The 22,719-nt window shown below is 45.7% G+C and overlaps 1 protein-coding gene across 1 annotated transcript in view; it reads right to left on the minus strand.

Annotated features, from left to right (window-relative positions):
* Nucleotides 1-22,719, minus strand: part of LOC144764166 (A.superbus venom factor 1-like) — a 1,132,054-nt gene that overhangs the window by 454,208 nt on the left and 655,127 nt on the right. Inside the window, exons 28-30 of the mRNA XM_078650288.1 lie at nucleotides 15,914-16,077; nucleotides 4,572-5,069; nucleotides 1,955-2,796 (exon numbers count right to left, since the gene is read on the minus strand). Of these exons, the coding sequence (XP_078506414.1) occupies nucleotides 1,955-2,796; nucleotides 4,572-5,069; nucleotides 15,914-16,077 (1,504 nt within the window). The remainder of the gene's footprint in view (nucleotides 1-1,954; nucleotides 2,797-4,571; nucleotides 5,070-15,913; nucleotides 16,078-22,719) is intronic.

Consider the following 22,719-nt stretch of genomic DNA (forward strand, 5'->3'; position numbering starts at 1 on the left):
TTTACCCTAAGCCTTGCCTGTGCCCGGAGTCCTTTTGAGGCAATGCACTCCTCAGCCTATTGAGATCTTGGATTGCTATCTCGGAATCGGCATTGAAAGAGCTTGGTTGTATTTACTATAAGACTGCACCTAAGCTTCGTAATCAAGGGAAGCTTCCTTCCATTGTGCCCCTACCCCATTTGTGTCACTGTTGCACAGTTCCCTCCAAACTCACCGTGCAACCTCCTGTAGGAAACGTTGTGTAAGCATTCAACAGTGGCTGAATGCTAGTCTTCTAGATATTTAGAAAAGTTATGTGAAGTTTTTTGGTACACCCCTGTAACCTTGCATAATTTCTGAATTTCGTGAAATTTAAAAAAGTTCCCACATTTTGCATTATATGACATTTCACATGTTGTTTTTTGTGCAAACTGGTACGAGTAGAAATTGTCTCATTTTTTCCATGAACTGTGTACTTTAATATCTCGCATGACTTTTGTAAAGCATGTAATATCGGCGGTGCTTCCGGAAACCCTTCCCAGAGTGCACGGCATGCTGCTTTTAATTTGTGGTAAGCAAATTTCTCAGTGAATGGCACCTCTTGACCATCGTCTCCTACAGGTGGGGGTCTAAAATTCCCATCAGGGTACAAGTCAGCAAAAGTTCGGAGTTGTGCGCCTCCAATATCAACCCCACCCCCGCCTTCCGCTAGACAGGCCATCATCGGGTTGTTGCGTAGTGGTACCGCTGGCGCATAGAGTAGGGGAAGGCCAGCGGGCATTGAAGTTCAAGCCACGCCCATCGCAGCGTTTCTGCAGTGTCTACATTCGTTTTGGGGCTCAGTGTTTTTTTATAGACTGCCACCGTCAGCGGGGTCGGTGCTACTGCGTCGATCTCCACCGCTACATGGGGCTGGTATGGGGTCTGGTATATCCAGAAATGCAGAAGCTGGATGTCAGGAGCGCCCAATCCCCCCTGTCTCAACTGTATGGTCAACAGAGCCCAGGATATTCTAGCTTGGCCCCCCGCCCACCCAAGAAATAACAACTGTGAGCGAAGACATTTGAAAAAATGTTGCGTGAGGGGAATTGGCACATTAGTAAATAAATATAAAAATTTTGGCAAAATCACCATTTTCGATAGTGCCACTTTACCTGCAATAGATAAAGGCAGTTTAGACCAAATCGCCACCTTACTTCCTAGCCACTCAATAGCCCACCCAAAGTTCAAGTTCCAAATGCCCTGCATATTTCGGCTGAGCCAGATTCCCAAATACTTAACTTTCTCCGCTTCCCACCTTAACGGAAATTCAGAGGATACCACTGGTGTGCCGTCGGTCAATGGAAATATAACAGATTTTGCCCAGTTTATAGAAATGCCTGAAAGGCTGCTGAATTTGATAAATTCCCGGAGGACTGGGTCCAGATTTTTGGCGGGGTTAAGGATATATAGAGTTACATCATCTGCATAAAGAGATACCAATAGACTCCGAGTGCTGAAGCCTATCCCTCTAGCAGTGTGGTGTTGTCGTATCCTGGCAGCAAGGGGTTCTATGGCAATGGCAAACAATAGCAGCGAAAGCGGACTGCCTTGTCTTGTGCCTGGAGTTAGATTAAATGTGTCCGACACCATGCCATTCACTCTCACCCGTGCCAGCGGATTAGTATAGAGTAGCTGGATCCGACCAATAAATAAGGGGCTTAAACCCATACTGGTCAGTATCCAAAATAAATACGGCCATTCGAGTGAATCAAATGCTTTCGTTGCGTCTAGAAATATGGCGGCAGCTTGGACACTGGGATGAAGATAATGGAGGACCGAGAAGAGCGTTCGAAGGTTGTGGGACATTGAACGTCCGGGTATAAAGCCTGATTGGTCTGGAAGGGCTATCATTGGGAGGAGCGATTGGAGGCGGTTCGCCAGCAATTTAGCATATATTTTTACATCAACATTTATTAGGGATAGCGGACAATACGAATATAGTTCTGTTTCAACTTTATCCGGTTTTAATAGTGTCATTATCAAGGCTTCCCGCATTGAAGCCGGAAGGGACCCAGTCTCCAGTGCCTCCTCATATACAGCAAGCAACCTCGGAGCTGGTTCTTCCACATATGCCTTATAAAAGGCAGTTGTCAGGCCGTCCGGTCCCGGGGCCTTGTTCAACAGCAGACTTTTTATCACTTGCTTGACATCGTTTGTGGTTATGGGGAGGTCCATGTATCGTCTATTTGTGTCATTGAACCATGCCAAAGCAAAGGAGTCCAAGAATTCCTGCAAGTTCTCTGGGGGAGTGGACTGAGTGGCTGTGTATAGTGTAGAATAAAAATCCCTAAACTCATTTAAGACCTCCGCCTGACCTGTAATGGTATCCCCACCAGGCGTTCTAATTGTGTGGATGAACGTCGTGGACGTAGATTTTCGAATCATGCCCGCTAGTGCAGGGCCCGGCCTGTCACCCTCTCCATATCTCCTGGCCTCAGCATACTTGCCCAAAAATGTAAGCTCTCTCTGTGCCTCCTCTGCAAATTCCAACAGCTTGTCTTTCAACTCTGCCGCAACGACTGGATTTGTAGCAGAGCAGAAGTTACGCTCGAGCACACGGATCTGGCCTTCAATTCTTGTTATGGTGCCCCTCATGGCTTTCAGAACACCCTCCTGTCGAGCTATGCATTTCCCCCATATCACCACCTTAAAGGCGTCCCACAGAGTGGCTACAGCTGGCTCCGAACCAGAGTTCAGGGCGAAGTAATCAATAATGTCTGTCCTAATTTCTTCCTTAAATGCTTCGTCAGGCAGGGCGTGGGGGGGAGTCTCCAACTGAAGGCACGTGGAGGTGAGTCAGGGATAGACAATGTGAGGAGGCATGGAGCGTGGTCAGATAGGGAACGCGCGAGATGGAATACCTCGATCGTCCACGTGGCTATGTCCGTTGACACCAGCCAGTAGTCCAGCCTTGACCAAGCTGCGTGTTGACTAGAGATACAAGTCCTTTCTTTCAGGCCCGGATGTCTAACCCTCCAAATGTCCAGCAGGGTACCCTCCAAAATGAGGTCTTTCAGAACCAGACTAGCGTGTGGGTGTAGTGGTTTTGATGCACCTTGCCTATCTAAAGCATCATTGAGCACAGCATTAAAATCCCCACCCCACAATATCGTAGTGCAATTTGTAGAGGCTATCCGCGCCCAGACATCTCTGAAAAAATCAGGACAATCCACATTCGGGCCATAAACAGCGGCCATCACAACTTGCCTGCCTCCCAGATAACCATGTAGGACTATGTACCGCCCATCAGAATCAACGTATACATTAGCTTCTTTCCAGTCCAACCCCCTACGAATAAGTATTGCTACTCCCCGCGCATAGTTGGAGTAAATCGCAGAATGTATGCCTGTCCACCTGCTATGTTTCAAATTTGGTGATGGGTTAGAGCTAAGGTGTGTTTCCTGTAAGAAGCAAATGTCAAATTAATGTCTCCCCAAATACGCATGAACTAGTCGGGCCTACCTGCCATCATTTAGTCCCCGTACATTCCAGGTAAGGATCTTAAATGCAGTTATATATGTCTCTATGGCGGTCAAATCGTTAGTGCATAAACGCCCACCCCACAAACCCATGCATCCTGCCAGTGCAGCACAAAACTTAGGTGAGTCCACAGACCGGTACAATTCAAACAATCCCAACGTTCCCATCCACCCCCGCCCACTCCAACCCCCAATCAGATTATGTCAGATCCCCCCTAATTCCACTCAGAAAGTGGAGAAAACTGAACATAGGGAAACTTTCCGTGAGGGCGAGGAAGCACCGGCATACCCCCCCCCCCGTTTATACAGGGTGGCTGAGAGAAATGCAAACGCAGTCGAAATGGCACAAGTCAGACCTGAGAGATGTGTTATAACATAGCTAAAAAAGGATGATAAAGGTCTGCAACTTGTAGGGTGATCTACATAGAGTATTTAAGCGGGCAGATGAACAGCCTGCAACTGAAGCGGCCCACCGCAAAACAGGGACACAGAAAGGCCCGCAACAGGTGCAATATCTCACGTTAGGAGTGAATAGTGTGGTATTAGAGCAGCGTGCATACTAAAAGATAACAACAAGAGCAAGGGTAGCGGATGTTGAACATTTGCGACTCAGTCAGTTGTAATATACACAATACATGTAATCTCATATCAATCATTATCACTTAGGCGGTCGGCACCATGGGCTCTTTCAGCGCCAGACGCTTTCAACTTGGGACCACAGATGTGTTTGGCAAATTTAAGAGCAGAGTTAGCATCAGTGAAGAAGTGCGCAGTGCCATCATGGGAGACTTTGAGTTTCGCGGGGTACAAAAGGGAGTAAGGAATTTGCGCTTGCATTAAAAGGCGCTTGGCCGGAAGGAATTCCTTCCGTGCAGCCTGCACCGTGGGGGTGAAGTCAGGGTAAAAGGAGACAGTATTCCCTTTGTGGGTGATTCGCCCCTTTTCTTTAGCTAAGCGCAGGATAAGGTCTCTGTCCTGGTAGTTCAGCAGTTTTGCCAGAATGGGTCGTGGTGTGCCGCCCACAGGTGGCTTCGGGCCCAGTGCCCTGTGTGCCCTTTCAACTACAAATACCAGAGAGAGGTGAGGATCAAAAATTTCATGCAATAGATCCGTCACGAACACCTCCATCTTAGTAATCGCCGTTGTCTCCGGAATTCCTGTGACTCGGAGGTTGTTCCGTCGTGAACGCGCCTCCAAATCATCATTCTTTGCCCTTATTACAGTCAGCAACTTGTCCATGTGGAGGAGTTGCTCTTTGGTTACCTGCTGAAACTCCTGGAACTCAGTGTGCCTATTTTCCAAGCAGTCCAACCGAGTTTCATGTGTAGAGACTTGGGACTTCACCGAATCCAACTGCGAGGTCAAAGTGTCTAGTTTTGCATCGATGTTACGCAGGCTCAGGCACATTTCCAGCATCAGCGATCTGAGGTCCTCTCCTTGGCCCTCTATGGTGGCATCCCCCCCTGCAGCACCCAGGGTATCCGCATCCTGCCAAGTAGGTTTGGGAGTCCGCTTATTCTCAAAAGCAAGTTTGGGCTGCCTGGTATCCGTCTTACCCATGGTGTCCTCCTGAAGCAGTGTCACAGAAAGACGGACCAGAAGTCACACCACGCAGCGGTTGTAGGTCGTGGCTTGTCCCCACGGCTAGACAGCGCAGCTCCCAAGTAAACCGATCAGCAGGATCTTGCAGATTACCAGCTTAGTAGGCCTCGACTAGGCCATGAGCGATCCAGTATAGTAGCGTTACGTGGTCAAGTAGCAAACATCTGAGTATCTGCACCTCGTATGGCAAGCCGCTTGGGCAGTGTAAACCTCAAAAACACTGGCTTTGGGAATCGCTAATCAACACAGGCAAACAGGGCGCCCCACCCCCAGTGGCCACCTCGCTGCAGATCCCAATATCCAGTGACCTCAGGGTCCAGGTATACGTACAAGGGAGGAGGGCACCAGCAATATGGCAACCCTGCCTGTGTATATGGCTGCCGGTCAGCACTAACACGTAGGCTCAATGACAGGGTAGTGTTGCACCTCAGCGCGCCTGTAGGTAAGTTCGTGGGCAGCAACCAACCACCTTCGCCACGTCTCCCCTAGTTATGGAGGCAATCCGGCGCCACCAGCACAGCACACCATCTCAGCTCAACACTGCAATGTGGCTCAGACCCATCCAGCCACTCGACAAGCTGGTACGCTATGTAGCTGTTCCCTGCATCTCACTCTTAGCCCTCCACAGAGCAGTTATACTTGCAGTTGTGCAGGTAGAATTCCGGATGTAGCCGCCAGTATCACTCTCCTTGGCAGCAGCGCCGTAGTGCCGGGTCGGGTCCAGAGCCGCCTCACCTCCGAGCAATCAAAATGGCGCCGTCCGCCCAACGAGCAGTGATAACAGGCTCAGTCTCAGGGGCGCTCAGTGCACAGGAGCTGCATGCGCCTTCCTCCAGTCCCCTAGTGCCGTGCGGCCACCGATGGTCGCGGCTCTATCCGGTGGTCAGCAGCGTCTGCCGCAGAGCGCGCCCCGACATAGGATGCAGGCCGCTCCGACTGCGGACTCAATTTTGGCGCAGACCCGCACCAGGGAAATTCACAGTCCGCCCGTTGCGACGGCTTCTCCCGGCTCCTGCAGTCCACACCGCCTAGTGCCCTGCTGCTGCAGTATCCGCTCCGGAAACGAGACAATCATGTGCACAAGCATTCGCACAGTCCAGTGCACCGCAGGTATGCCCTCAGAGCTACGTTTTGGCAGGATTAATAAAGGATTGCAGCCTCAGCCGGCGGAGCTTGCTTAAAAAGCGGCCATTTCGCTGCCCGGCTAGCCACGCCCCCTGGTTGCGGAGCTTTATACACTGTCATAACATATATGCTTTACCTCTCACGGTCGCTGTTTGCCTCTATATTCAATGAGAAGCCTCTGTCTTGTTTGGGCCAGAGGAGGCCCACTGCACTTACCAACAACACTGCTCCTGCTCCCGCCGCATCACTCTCCCCATTTTTGCTCCCCCAGTGCAACACGCTTCACGGTAGTTCCGGGGCCACATACCTGACACGCCACAAAGGTGCTGGCACACTCCCGCAACATGGGACACTTGTTTGGGCCGGAAGAGGCGCCGAGAAAGGCGGAGACGGCATCGCCGGCCCCCACCCGCTCTCAGTGGTAGGGCACGCCCCGCCACGTCACAATGACGCTGCGGGTGCGCCTTAACCCTGATTGGACCCCGGGTCTCCTAGTGACCCGGAAGTGATTGCATCACTTCCGGGTCACTGGGGAGCAAAGGCCAAGCCGGTTAGAACCGGCCTAGCAAGTGAGGGGTTAAAAGGCCGGGGAGTCTGCCTCTTTGACTCCGCGCTCCACGGCCTGCCCCTCCAACCTCTAGGAGGCTGTAATTCTTTTTCCCCACCCACCATCCCCTAAAGCAGATGATTGGTATTGTGTTTTATGAAGGTTGTTTCACAGGTTGGTTCCAAATGTATAGAGATGACAGGTGTGTTGTACTAACGTGTTTAGTTCCTTAGAACTTTATACCGTTTACAGGTCATCAATCATCGTATTTAATGCTATTCCTTGGTCAGGCGGTAAGGTCATGATTGGTGAGCAGTAAATTTAAGGTCCCCATTCTTGAATGTGGTCGGCCAAGGGGAGGGACAAGTGGTCTCTCCTAGAACTCCAGGGGCAGTTACAGCCTGTTGGCTAGATGGGTGCGGAGGAGGGGGGAGTGATGCTTTCTGTAGGCTGGTTGACCACCCCGCCCGTGCACAATGACACCAGTAAACGGCGCAGAGATGCAAGGGCCCCCTTTATTGGAGTTAATAGAGCGTACGGGGGTAACCGGGGGGGGGAGTACCATCACGGTAAACGGACCCTCTGCGCATGCGCACTCCAACAGGAAGGGGTGGTTAATAGAGCGTACGGGGGACCCGGGGGGGAAGTACCCTCATGGTAAGCGGGCCCTCTGTGCATGCGTACTTCAACTGGAGGGTGTGGGTAATTGATAAGGATCTGACACCAGTTAGTGACCTTGCCGTAGGCACAAATAGGATACGCAGAAAAGTAATTACTGTATGAGTATGGTTCATATATAGATTCGGATACGAAATACCTTGAACTAGAATTATGTTAAGGTTAGCCATCTGATATCTGTATATATCAATTGTAATCAAATGTCATGGAACATTTTCTGCGTAATTGTGTAAATATTGATTTATTTAAATTTTAATTTATTTTTATGTTTTAATAAATACGGCCGGGGGTTGTACGACACCCGCCTCTAAAGAAATCTCTCTCATGTCATTTCAATAATGTTTGTTGAAGGAAGGCGGGGTGAGGGTTTCCGGCAGTCCCTGGCCATACTGCACTTACTGGCAACAATGCTCCTGCTGCCGCTGCATCACTCTCGTCATTTTCACGGGGGTGGATCTTGGTCCCCCAGTGCGACGCGCTTCATGGCAGGGGCGGGGCCACGCACCTGATGCATCATAAAGGTGCCGGTACACGCAGGCAGCGCGGAGTGCCTGACCGAGGCTGGGCTGGGTCACCTCTCTTGGTTCTTGTATTTGGGACTGCAGTTCAGGAAGTAAAGGAACTAAACCTCCATATAAGGTAAGATCATGGGGAAGAGGAAGGCAGCAAAGCTGAATACAAGAGAAGGCCCACTGACAGCAATGGGGGTGATTAATTATAAGATTGAGTACATGGAGAAGAGGATGGGGGTTACTAAGAAAGCCCAGCACACTAAACCCCTGGGTGGAGATGCCGGAGATGCAGGTTACAGCGCAGCCCCCACATTCCCCGCCCCAGGCTGATAGCAGTATCGACACAGGAAACCCTTGTGTTTTTAATTGCGACCTCACGATCGTGTCTAATGACACTTTCAATTTTAATTTATTTTTATGTATTAAAAAATACGGCAAGGGGTTGTACGACTCCCGCCTCCACAGAAATCTCTCTCATGTCATTTTAATAATGTTTGTCGAAGGAAGGGGGGGAGAGTTTCCGGCAGTCCCTGGCCATACTGCACTTACCGGCAACAATGCTCCTGCTGCCGCTGCATCATTCTGGCCATTTTCACAGGGGTGGATCTCGGTCCCCCAGCGCAACGCGCTTCATAGCAGGGGTGGGGCCACGCACCTGATGCACCACAAAGGTGCCGGTACACGCCAGCAGCGCGGGAGTGCCTGACCGAGGCTGGGCTGGGTCACCCCTCTTGGTTCTTGTATTTGGGACTGCAGTTCGGAAAGTAAAGGAACTAGACCTCCATATAAGGTAAGATCATGGAGAAGAGGAAGGCAGCAAAGCCGAATACCAGAGAATGCCCACTGGCAGCAACCATAACTAGTTTTTTTACTACAGCAATGGGGGTGATTAATAATAAGATTGAGTGCATGGAGAAGAGGATGGGGGTTACTAAGAAAGCCCAGCACACTAAACCCCTGGGTGGAGACGCCGGAGATGCAGGTTACAGCTCAGCCCCCACATTCCCCGCCCCAGGCTGATAGCAGTATGGACACAGGAAACCCTTGTGTTTTTAATTGCGACCTCACAATCGTGTCTAATGACAACTAGAGCTCACAGCTTGAATCCAGCAGCTCCCACCAGTAAAAACGGCAAAAAGCAGTGATAAGTTGTCAACAAAACGCAAGTTGCCCCTGGTAGGAAATAAATTGACCCCTGTCAGTAGAAATAATGGATTGCCTTCCAAGAATGAGCCAGTCAATGAAACCACACAGGGAGGTCTGACACAAGCAAACCTCTCAGAGCTCCTGGAAAAATCATTAAAAGTGTGCCTTGAACCAGTTCTGGCTGTACTTAACAGTATTGACACTTCCCTAAAAATCTTGAGTAGATCAAGTTTGAGCACTGTCTTGAGCACTTTTAAAAGCCCTGTGGAGCACAGGCAAAGCTCAGAGACTCTCATTACACCCACGGCAGGCCTCAACCAGGGGGCAGTAGGCGAGGGCCGCATACAAGAGGCTGGCAGGAAAAATAGCCTTACCCGTACTGCCAAGCTCAATTGAGTGTGCCAGCCTAGCGTACAATCAGGCCCGCAGAGGAGGCCCAGCAAAGGTCCTAACCATCCATCTAAAAAACATCTAGCCGGTGTAATTCATCAAGTAGCATGCATAAGACCTCAAAGAATTCCGCACCTCCCTCTGGAGGCAACACCGCTAGTAATAGTTTAAAAAGAACTCCCCCTACCCCCCTAGCCGAAGAGCACTGCCAAATAAAAAACAGGGTTATCCACTGGCTCCATAAAACCGCACACTGTTTTAGTTGTGAACGACTCTACAGGAGTATACATAACCTTCAACGCGTCTCTTGTATAGGCCTTCACCCAAAAGAGACACGTGATGATTGTATTGTGGTCAATTTTAGGAATAAACACATGGTTGGCTGTCTTCTGGATACAGCATCACAACTGCTCCCGACAAGAGGAGGAATTGAGAGAGTACCCTTGGGATACTTCTAAAGGCCCATTAAGCAAACCCTCCAGCAGGTGTTTTCTGTTAAAGGGGGTGCTCCAGAGCGACCAGCAATTGCAACTTACAACTGTGTTTGACCCCTCAAGCAAATTGATTGACTACACAAACAGGGGACTGCCTTGGTTGAAACTAATGCCAACCAGGATGGGAGAGGAACAATACAGGCACCTGTGGCCACTCCCTTGCCCCTGGCATCCCCCTGTATGGTCACAGATAATGTAAAAGAGAAGGCCACACAGGCTTTACCCAATTGTACAGTTAATCCCAATTCCAGAGAGTCTCTACACGCAAGAGGGCAATAAGTTTAGTTGTCTGTTAATTGTAAGTTTAGTTGTCTGTTCTGGAATGTAACTGGGCTCGCATCCAAGGTGAAAAAAGGCTACAACATTATTTGTCTACAAAAAATGTGGGCCTGCGAGAAGAAATATATAGATGGTTTTATATCTATTGATACACCAGCTGTCCACTCGCTTGGAGAACATGACCGAGGTGGCTTGCTCACCGTAATAACAACAACTCTGGGCAACAAAATAAGATCTTTTAACCTGGACACTCTGCACTTTCGATTTATTAATGTCACTTATGAACTAAATGTCACACTCATAATTTAAATTTTTTATCATAACAATTTTATTTCTTTTAATACAGAAATAGCGGCTAGCCATGAAACATTATGAAGTAAACGCATCATGGAACTGAACACAGACTATATAATACTATGGGGTGGGGATTTTATTTGTAGACTTTGCACATTATCACAGGTTTCCTTTTGATTTTATTTGATCACACTTCCTGTGGAGATATTTTTAACTCTATTTTATCTAATTATTCTCTTTTTCTAACTACAGATTTGACTTTAGGGGCTGGGCAGGAGGAGATTATTTATACTAGTTGTGGTAGTGGCAGTCTTATTGATTTTATTGCTATTTCTGACTGTTATAAGCCCAAGTCAGTAAATTTTTCAATCTTAAAAGTACCTTTTAGCAGCCATTTCCTCTGGTGATCCACTTTGAAATACAAAGCAGGAATCTGCCCCCAGTAGTAGCACCTCCCTTAATCCATCATACAAATAAGGTTCTCCTGTATAAAAGGGCTTCCATGATCCCTGGTGTGGTTTTGGGAAAACGTTCCGAAAAAATAAGTCACAATTCTTGACTTGCCTCGAAGATGAATCGAATCTAAAGACCATGCTAGCAGCGTTCACAGACATTTCTATGAATTTAAATGAAATTCTAAAATGTGACAGAAGGCCCACAGTTTGAGTGGTTCAATAACGATTGTACAAGGAGCAGTATCATGCTAATCGAAGCTTTAAAACAAAAGCCCAGAGATTTAGTACCTGTAAGAGCCTGTAGACACCAGTATAAAAAGACTCAAGCAAACCGAAGGGAGACTGTCAGGAAGGAGGCGTGGGAGAGGCTAAACGAGGCGAGAATTACTAAAAATAGTAGTCTATTCTGGAAGACCATCAACGCCCCCTTTTTTCAAGATAACCATAACACCACCGATGTTACTCTCCCCTCAAACAAGTGTGTTGATCATTTTCAGGCAATTTATAACAACAGACGGGACTGAACTGGCAGTATAGAATGCTGTAATTACACAAAAGGGGCTGCAAGAAAACTAGACCCACCGACAATTAAGGAAGTTACAAAGGCTTTAGTCCTGACAAAGAAAGACAAGGCTGGCAGTCACGATGGCATACCGGCCGATCTATTCCTGGCAAAGCCCGACCTTTGGCTCCAAATTTTAACCAACATTTTATGCTGTGTTACAGTTACGAGTCTCCCAGAATCCTGGTTAACAGCAATAATTGTCCCTATTTTCTAAAAGGGAGATAGGTCGAACCTCAAATGTTACCGCCCAATATTATTGATTGACACCACATGTAAATGAATGGCTAGGGTTTTACTTGACCGCCTGGAAAGTTGAATAGCAGAAAAGGGTAAATTCTCAGACATCCAATATGGTTTTCGAAGGGGCCTGGGTACGGTGGAGCAATGCCTGAACCATCACCTGGTAGTTAGCAAATACACCATGGCAAAAAACACCAATCTTTCCTTAGCCTTCATGGACCTGACATCATTTGTGTAGTCAATCAACTGTGTGATGAGAGGGAAATTATGGCAAAAGATGTTAGGTATGGGCAAAGATGCCCCCAGTCCATTTTTTAGTGCAAATGTATCACGATGTTATGGGCAGACTAAGATATGGGGCGGTTGGAAGATTATCAACCCCAATTAAAACGAATAGTGGTGTCTGAAAGGGGTGTGTATTAGCCCCCTTCCTGTTTTGCTTATACGTAAATGATCTGGAGAGTTTCTTGAATGAAGGGGCGTTCGATGTGCCACGGGTGCGGTGGAGAAACCTCCCCACACTACTATATGCAGATGACTGTGTACTGATTTCCAGAACATGAGTAAGCCTGCAGACCCTCCTCAACAGATTTAATGAATTTATGAGCGAGTTGGGCCTGCAGACTAGCACCGCTAAGTCACAGGTCATGGTGGTGGGGAAAGCCAACCACAAAATGAGACCCTGCTTTATTAATAATGAAAAATTGTCCCAGGTGTCATCTTTCCGCTACCTAGGCCTTATATTTGATCAAAAAGGTTCATGGGCCCAACTCTTAGAGGTCAAGAAGAGGAGTTTCGATAGAACACTCAAGGCCATTTTTAGGTTTTCTAGGAAACTCGGCGGTAGACCGACTGAGTCCCTCATTAATGTCTACACCACCCAATGCTCTGCTGTGAATTTGCATGGTGCTGGGGTGTGGGGTTATTGCAATTCGTCCTCCTTTGTAGAACTATGTGTGGGACGCTCGGTATACAACGAGTCATTTACAACTCGCTTTTGTGGAGGTTTGATTAATCGTAACTCTCCTTAACTTCGAGAAGACACTTCGGAACAAGATTCCTGCCTCCCCCATTGAGGCCATTAGACTTGACTTCTCCCTGATTTTGAACTGCGGTAGACATTGTAAGACACAAAATGCATTATATAACGTTTCTCTTGATTGCTTATTACAGATCAATAGGGACACTCTGGTTTTGGATAGACAGCAGTAATTGAAGGCCCCTTTCTGCTGCGTTCTCATTTAACTGAAAAGGAATGCCTTAATACTAAGGGTAAGAGTGCACAAAAACTATAGACCAGACAGGATCACAAGTGAGATCCTCCACAAAATAGGATCAAATATAACATCTTTTATATTTTTTTCTATTGGTTAAAAATAGAATTTTGAAAATCCTCTGAAATCTACGGCACACCTCGCCCAATAGAGGAAGCAACAAACCTTTAAAACTGTGTAAGTCAGACAGGCTCTCTAGTTACAACTTTTGTCCGCTGTTTTCGACTTGGTGAAGGTCTGATCTATCATTTCACGCTTTTTGATCCGAATGTCATCCCAGGGTCTCTCTTTTTCCAGTTAAGACAAACATAGTGCCTAACAGTGCAGAGCATCTATCTTTATCACAACTAAACGGTCTTTAAACTTGGGGTTAAGGTAATTTCTTAGTGACGTATTTACGGCTTTGTAAATCACACCGCAACTAACAGATAAAGGTTTTTGACTTATAAGTAGTACAATTATTGTCCTCATAGAGATACTCACAGCTTAGAATGTGTTTTGATGTACCACTTGTATAATTACAGACAGACCCCACGACCTCTATGATTGAACAGAGAAAAATGTGTTTTTCTTGGTCCTGATGAAGGTGACAGTCATTTGAGTTTCACCGAAACGTACGTAGGCCATGACAAGCATCTGAGACTTTTCCCCAAGATCAAACAAAGAAGAAATTGTCAAATCCCAATTCGTTAGACTTTATATCAATTACAATGCCATTGGTATACATAAGAATATGATTTTTTCTCTGATGCCTTTTTATGTGTATCTATTTGTGTGGTATGGGAGTAGGTATGTATGAGTAGGATGATAGGTTTGAGTGAAAGTGTGATGCGTTTGGTGTGGGGTTCACTGTAATTTAAATCACTATTTGTAAAAAGTGTAACAAATGTTTGTTTTTCATATGTCCTGGATACCACTATGATCTCTCTTTTTGGTATAACTATGATGTCCATATATTGAATTTTTAAAGTGTCTGTAAACAAATAATACTACAAAATATACAAAAAATGAATCTCTTTTGATAAATAAACAGGGACACCTCTCTTGTTCTCACTGTTTGTCAGCCATCATTGTAACGTCCCTCTCTTGCTATCTATGTATCTGTTTCTATGATCGCGGAGAGGCACCTCTCTTATTGGCTCAATTTCTTTCTGTGGTCATTTTGGTGCTCCTTAATGCTATCTATGTATGTGTTTCTGTGGTTACTGACAGACAAATCTCTTTTTGTCACTGTAACCTTGGTCTCTGAAGTGGTTATTAGTACGGGGTCAGCCTTGGACAGAAAACAAGCCTAAGCACCAAATTAAAAGTGCCTCGATTAGTGAATCAGACAGCTAAAAAAGTAGCCCTCACCAGCAAATTCGGGCCATTTTTAACTTGTAAAGTCACGCTGTATAAGTGTTTTGCCAGGTGTGGAACAATGCATAGATTCCAGCTTGCTGCAGGAAATATTTGTTTTGATATCATGGAATTCAACTGTAAAAACCGGCCCAGCATACCATCAAACAGGGAAACATCCTTTACAACGCAACTTTTACAACGCACTACCATTACGACGCAACTTTTACAACGCAAGTCATTACAACGAATTGCGCTGGAGGGCACTCTAGGATAGGGAATAGTTTAATTACTATCCAACACCTTCCCAACTATCCACGGGGACTGGAGTTGGACTAGTAAATTAAACTATTCACTATCCAGCGCTCTCAGACGGAAGTCATTGTAACGACTTGCGCTGTAAAACCTGCATCGTAATGGCATGCGTTTTAAAAGCATGCGTTGCAATGACATACATCCCATAAAACAGACCCACAAACAGCCAGAAAACCATTCCATGCACTGACCTGTCAGACAAGCCCATGGGGCCCTGCCTGATTATTCTATAGGCCAGGATGAAGCTCTATCAGCATATCTGCTTCTATGGTCACTATAATCTTTATAAATTGTGTTTATCTCTCTTATGAACAGGCCATCTTTTTCTACGTCTGTGAGCAGACATTTCCAGAAGAAAATAGAGAATACATTACTATAAACTCACAAATCGCTTCCTCTGCTGACTGCACTCCTACACTCTCCTGCTTTTTAGAGGTGGAGAGACTTTAATACTTTTGTCTGCCAGTTTGCCATTTTCAAATGCCTGGCATGTAACTGCTTCTTCCCCAAACATAGCAAGTTTTCAGCGGATTGATGGCTTTACTCAGACACTGGCTTGACACATGACTAATGATGCCACTGGGCTGGAGGGCTTTCAATATTGCTTTCACAAAAATGTGACTGAATCTGTTCCAGCTATCTGGCCTTTAGAGATGAGTACTACATTAGTCTGACATTGCACCAGTTCTGCTGGCATTTCTGCAATTAATAGATTTCTGAATTATACCCAGCACTACCAAACTTTCATAAGTGAGTTTTCCACTGCAAAATTGTTATTACATTGATTTGCGTTCCCATGGAAAGTGGACCTTCAAAGACAAGAAAGCCTGAAAACACATTACTTCGTTATACTACTTAAGTTATAAACTCGTTTCACTTAAGACAAACACCATTACACAAGCCTGTTACAATGGACTGACCCGAGCCCCATATTTTACCACATGGATGTAACCTATATTTCATCATGATAACATTTATTTTGAGAAGTTTTTAGTGACTTGTTCGCTCTATTGTGCAAAACTGTGGGGAACAGTTTTGACTATAGGAGTTATTGGATTGCCACAAGTAGCAAGAGGTGGCAGAACATTTTGCTGAGTGTGTATGTCTGGCAGCTAAGCCTTGGCAGTTATACAAGGGCATTTCAAGGTTTGTGCCTCACCTGGGTAGATCCCCAAGCTGCGCCGTAGAACCTCTGCTCATTCAGCCACTGCATGATCCCGCTGGTCTTTTCAAACTTCTTTATACGCACAAGGGCAAGCAAAGCATACGAGGAGGCTTCAATGGCAAACTGCTTATTTTCAGGAACGTTCCAATAGGCTCCTCCTGCAAACAACAACGAGTAGGTCAGAAGTGAAGGACTGAATATAGCTCAGAGAAAGCTATGCTGCTTCGATTTGTTTTCTGCTCTCATCCCAATCCCTCAGTTAGAAGTGTTGGCAAAACTTTGCATTTCTGTAGTTGGAACCAGAGTACAAGTATCATTTTGAATCGTGGACATCATCATTCTATGTAAGAGTTTTCCAGAGCTTCTTAGGCCCCAGCCTGTCAGAAGACTTCCATGTGATGCTTAGAAATTCGTAAGGATTGGACTAAGTAGTACAACACTAGTTGTTTACACAGTGAAGGTCATCAGCTATCCCCGTATTAGAAAAAATGGCCCTCATATGTCGAGACCTTCCCCTAAGGTGTCTTTATTACTGCTGCTCATTCCCAATTAGTAAGTCAGAAACTTTATTCGGTCATTACGACCATTAAAGTGCAAAATCACATTGTTAACTCTCCTTCATGGCTGCTTATTCCTTTTCTTTTTAACACATTCCCTCCTGTCAAGTAACTCTGAAATTGTTAGAACATGGATTACCTGCAACAGGTGGCCATGTTACCTTCGTGATTGAGGCACACAAGGTGTTCGGATCAGAGGTATTCTATTCCTAGGTGAAATTTCCACTTGCAGATTCACAGTCACACTTATTCCATGAATACATTGAAGTGCATCAACTGGAAGAATACATCCCATATGAGGACACTGAAGTTCCGTTAACTTACCAGCAACATAAAAACTGGTTTAAATGCACCCTAAAACACACAAATTCAGTTGCAAGACTCGTTACACTCAGCATAGGAGGAGCGACGTGGCCGGTCTTAGCGGCTTACTCTCCACATCCTGAGATAGACATACTACCAGTAGGGGAAGTACGTAAACTTTACAAAGAAGTAGTCAGGCTATACAGACATATTGTCCAGTTTGTCACATCAACACTCACATTACAACCTGCAAGTGCTGCTCCACATGGTGCAGTCTAATCCCAACACACAACAATAATTAGTCCACAAACACTAAAAGCAGTAATGGGTGCCTTCCCGTCAAAAAGGGATCAAGTATCATTCTGGATTTCCCAAAAAATAGCACAGTTGGAAGCAGTATTTCCCCATACTGGTCCGCCGGAAAAGCACAAAATGTTAACAATTTGCTTGCCAATGGGAATAGTTCCCCTAATTGAGGATTGTACCACTTGGGGAACAATCTTTGCTGTAGTATATATTAGAATGCATGGTACCCCAACCATATCAGTTGTTCCTGAAGTATTGAAACAGATACAGAATGAGTACGGGGCAGGACCTGCCCTGAACTTGGGTATGAAATTGATGGGTAATTTTGATCAAGTCTTAGCAATTATACTAACCAACATCAAGGGGGAAGCAGCAGCTCTGGCTATACGCTAACCCCTAAGGGAAACACCTCCTGTGAATCAGGAGCATGCATTACCAATTACAAAAATTATCGAAGACACCTATGCTCCACTAGGAAGAGATAGTTTGGGAGCCAATCCAGGGTTAACCACTAGTGGTGGGTAGTTCTGAAAAAGAGAACTCAAAGTAAGCACCCACTTCTTCTAAAAAGAAATGGGACAAAATTCAACCTAAAAATACTAATAGAAACACTGAACGCTCAAGGGGTGGGTCTCCCCAACGGGTGTCCTCTGAAAAGAGGTACAACCTTAGGAATCATGATAACATTAGGAAACCAAACAGCTATCAGGATACTGATACATGTTCCTTTAGTTCCTTTCAGGGTTCATCAAATAGCTCAGAGAGGTAGGGATGGGCAGAATAGAAAATTTAAGATTGACCAAAGGGAAAAAGGGAGACACATTCGCACTCAGATTTCATTATCAAACAGGAAGAGCAACCTAAAGCAAAGGCTCAATACAAAAAGAAGAAAGTAGCTGGCTTAAAAATTAGAAATGCCCAGATTACTGAGGACTCAGCTTCTGAACAGGGAATGGGCTTTGGCGATGCTAGACAGAGCGGCAGAAGTAACAATAGCTTGCCAGATCCTAAAGGAATTTCTGGTGACAGCAGTATTGAATGAATACATTATGGTGGAAACACCTGATACAAAAGTGAGTGTCCCACACAGACTACATGAAATTAATCTCCAAATAGAGGGGGACATGACAAGAAAAATTAAAGGTCCCTTTTGGGAAAATTTGACATTTGGATATGCCATCTTGTTAGCAGAAAATAATTGGACGCCTGAATTTATAATGAATTGCCCAAAGGGAGAAAGCGTCATTTTGCCTGCTTTTTCCAACCTCATTCATGTTTCCTTAAAACATTCATATGCGCTGGAGTGGGTGCAAGTGCTAGCTCTGGCATTATACCGCAACCATGTAGGGTGGGACGTGAAGTCCAAACACCACGAAACTCCATTAAAAACTACTCCAACTCCACAGAGACAGTACCCTATTAAAAATTAAGCAAAGGAACCGGTAAAAAAAAATCTTAGACCAACTTGAAAATCAAGTGGTGTGATTGAAACTTGCACCTCGTGAATGAACAACCCTTTGTTTCCCGTAATGAAACCTGACAACACATATCGTTTGGTTTTAGATTACAGACACTTGAACACATGCACAAAAACATTTGCAGTTCATAACGCACACAGCACTGCATTAATGAATAACATTGTGCGGAAGAAATACAAAACAATACTAGATATCTCTAATGGATTCTTCTGCCAAAATATAGCTCCTGATAGACGATATTTGATGGGATGTTCTGCCCTCGGCACTCAGCGGCATTTTGTCGCCTGCCCCAAGGTTATAAGAACAGCCCCGGGTTATTCTCGACAAGGGTATCAGAGCTATTACAAAGGTACGATGAATAGGCAGTGTCCTAATTATTGGTTTTGCCAATTTGGGCAACAAATTTAACTTAAAAAAATCTAAATTTGCCGATCTCAGCGTCCTATTTTTGGGATATAAGCTGTCAAGTGAAGGCAAATTTTCTAGAAAAATGTGTGCTAATCCAGCCTCCAAAGAAGACTGAAGGGTTTACAATCCATTTTAGCATTAAAGTAGAACATACATTCCAGACTATGCAGAAAGAGTCAAACCTTTCTATGACTCAAACAGACCTGATTTCACAGCAAACAAGTGGACTCAGACACATACAGACACTACGCTCAGTTCAAGCCGACATGATAGCTTCAAAACACTTTCAGACATGAGTACAATTCCGCAACCTAGTAATACGAGTCGCCCCCGGGCTATCAGGGTATACTTACATCAAGTTCAATGAAGGTGAGACAGTTACGATATAGCATACAAATCTTAACTGTACACAAATGCTGACAATCGATTTGCAGCAACAGAAAAAATTCTGACAGCAGTACAGACTGCTGTAGCGAGAGAATGACCACTAGCACAGGGGAAACAAATCATTGTTGTAACCCTGATACCGACTTTAGAAGCGGTAACTAAAGCCAGCATTCCAAATGCAAAGACACGGCATCCACATTGGATACAATGGGCTAATTCTCTCACTGCAACAGATGTAGAATATAGATATGATCCAAGCCTCAGAACACAAGCATTCCTGCAATATCAACAAGAATACCCTCTCCTGAACAAAATCTTGCCTCTAGACTAGTATGAATACATCAATTAGACTGACGGTTCTGCGCAACCTGCCATAGAAAGTAAACAGCAATATAGTGCTGCATGTGCTATAGTGAAAGGTCTGATGAGGGATGGTAAGTTCCACCCCAGAAGTACGACTACACAATCTCTAGGAGATTGTACCACACAGCTGGCAGAACTAAAAGCACTACAGTATACGAATTAGGAATTTCCCACACTGATTTGGTGCGTTTCGTTTTACTGTGTGCAATCTTATAATGAATATCTTCACTACTGGGGCCAGAATAGGTTGAAAGACTCCAAGGGTGGCACGATAAAACACAAATTATTATGGGAACAAGTGGCAAAGCATGCCTGCCATGGGCTCAAGTTATTCACACCTTGAGTCAGCAGCGTGTTGGCGTACACATTGAATGGAATTCACTGGGTGATGAAACTGCCAAGGCTACAGTGCGAACTGTTGCCGTTACCACAATCACTCATTCACACATGAGAATAGATGCATATATACTAGTAGCTATCAATGTCTCAAAGAACAGCTCACCCATACTGCCAAAAGGCTTTCCACTCAAGTACTCCTACAAGTTAGATGCGCATAACACACTGTATGCTCAAATTCCTGGAGTAGGGGATAGAGTAATACCAAACAAAGATCGCAGATTAGGTTTAATACTAGCTGCAAACGAGTTTCTGGGCTCAGCACATGCAGGGGTCACTGCGGCAATTGGATTATTGAAGCAGCATTACTGGTAGTCCAGGCTGATGAGACAAATGAAGGACTATATCCTGAAGTGCGATATTTGCCAGCAGATGAAGGTTTCCACCATTCACAGGTCCCATAGACACCATTACTGATTTCAGACGGACCACTCACGTGTCTATTTGGACCCCTGCGGCCCCTTAAAACTCAGACGGGGCTTTCAAGTACATCTTGGTGGCAGCAGATTCATGCTATAGATTCCTATGGGTTTGGCCCCAGCGATCAGCTGACGCTCAAACTGTTATAAAGGATTCGTGAGTCCTCATCAGGACATACACAATTGGCACGTTGCATTCCGACCGTGGTTCCGCATTAACCTCTCTGGCTTACAAGGAAGCCATGGGAAGTATGGGCGTGGCCTTGCGGTACTCTTCTCCCAACCACCCCGAGAGAAATTCGGTGGTGGAGAGGAAAAACGGGGACCTAGAAAATTATTGGGAGGACGTACTCCATATGAAAGCCTGCTTGGGAAAAGAATGTGGGTGCCTGATCTCGATTGTGCCAGCACAGTGGCGGATGCAAAACCATTTGAACTGAACAATCGTTTGGCTGTTTTACAGGAAGTCAAAGAATTCTGAGCATTATAAAGCAACGTGCAAGTCAAACGCACCGCCACTGGGGAGGGAAAACCAGTTCTAGCAAGACCAGCCTTGGTCCCAAAGATTTGGGACCTGGTCAGAGAAAAGATCGTAGACAGAAAACAGCCATCTTACAGAACAGCTGTACCTGTCCTGGCAGTAGTGGGAACAAGAACAGTACTTCTTCTACCTCTTGCCGGCAAAAAAGAAAAAAGATTGGTCTAAACCGCATCATGTGGCCGATTCTCAACAGTAGGCCGCGTGAGGTCCTGAGTAGCCGCAGATTTCCTCCTGCTACCATACAGGAAGTTCAGATGGAAAGACTGATAATCTTTCAAGACTCCCCAACACAGAGTGATGAGCAACGAATAATGAATTACAAATCACACCAGTTGAGACTGTAAAGCATCAAGAAGAAATAACAATGCAAGTTGTGATTAGGAATAACAATGATGCCTACATTAATGTGCCTTCAAACAACTTATCTGCCAGTTCTACAAAAACAGCAGAGCTACCAAAGATAGCTCGAACGGCGTCCGGCAACTTCCTCAACTTCGATGATTTTTCTTCAGATTCAAGTGAACCTGATCAAACGCCACCCACTTTAAAGAACGAAAAATGTTGCCAATTCTATCTTTTTCTCAAAATGACTTACCACCTATGCCACCTTGGTTGCTTATTTGGTTCGCAATAGGGGTGGTATATCATTTGATTTGGATTGGCACAGTGACTGTCTTTTTTCTGCTTCTGAATGGACATTATCTCCCAGAATGCCCTGCAGTACAATCCGTGAGCTTGGTCCTGAAACCACATACGTCATCATATTTTGAACAAAGAGACTTGTCCCTGGTGAACATTACAGCAATTACAATACATGGTGAAGTTTGGGATAAAGTTTCTTATGAAGTATATGGCCCCACTGAACATTTGAAAGTTCAACATTTGTTTAAAATGTCTTTAAATGATTTAATTACCCCTGTACACTCTCTGATTGGGACACTGAAACTGTGAATACTATGCGTATCAATTAATCAATCAATCATAGCGTTTATAAAAGCGCACTACTTACCAGTGAGGGTCTCAAGGCGCTGGGGAGGTGTGGAATGCTGCTACTGCTCGATAAGCCAGGTCTTGAGGAATCTTATGAAGGTCAGTAGGTCTAGGGCCTGCCGTAGGTGGATGGGGAGGGTGTTCCTGGTCTTGGCAGCAAGGTGGAAGAATGATCTGCCACCGAGGTCGCACTTCGGATGCAGGGGACTGTGGCGAGGGCGAGGCCGTCGGAGCAGAGCTGGCGGGTGGGGGTGTAGAAGCTGAGTCGTCTGTTGAGGTATGCTGGTTCGGTGTTGTGGAGTGCCTTGTGTGTGTGGGTGAGGAGCTTGAAGGTTATTCTCTTGTTGAAGGGGAGCCAGTGCAGGTCTCTCAGCTGGGATGTGATTTGGCTGTTACGAGTGATGTCGAGGATCAGGCGTGCAGAGGCGTTGAAGCCTTTCAGGTATTTGGCTGATGATCCTGTGTAGAGGGTGTTTCCATAGTCCAACCTGCTGCTGACGAGGGCCTGGGGGACCGTTCTTCTCGTTTCTATGGGGATCTACTTGTAGTTTTTTTGGAGCATGTGGAGCGTGTTGAAGCAGGAGGAAGAGACGCCATTGACCTGCTTAGTCATGGAGAGGGTGGAGTCGAGGATGACCCCTAGGTTACGTGC

Source organism: Lissotriton helveticus, chromosome 1_1 (assembly GCF_964261635.1).
Source record: "Lissotriton helveticus chromosome 1_1, aLisHel1.1, whole genome shotgun sequence".
NCBI classification, from domain to species: domain Eukaryota; kingdom Metazoa; phylum Chordata; class Amphibia; order Caudata; family Salamandridae; genus Lissotriton; species Lissotriton helveticus.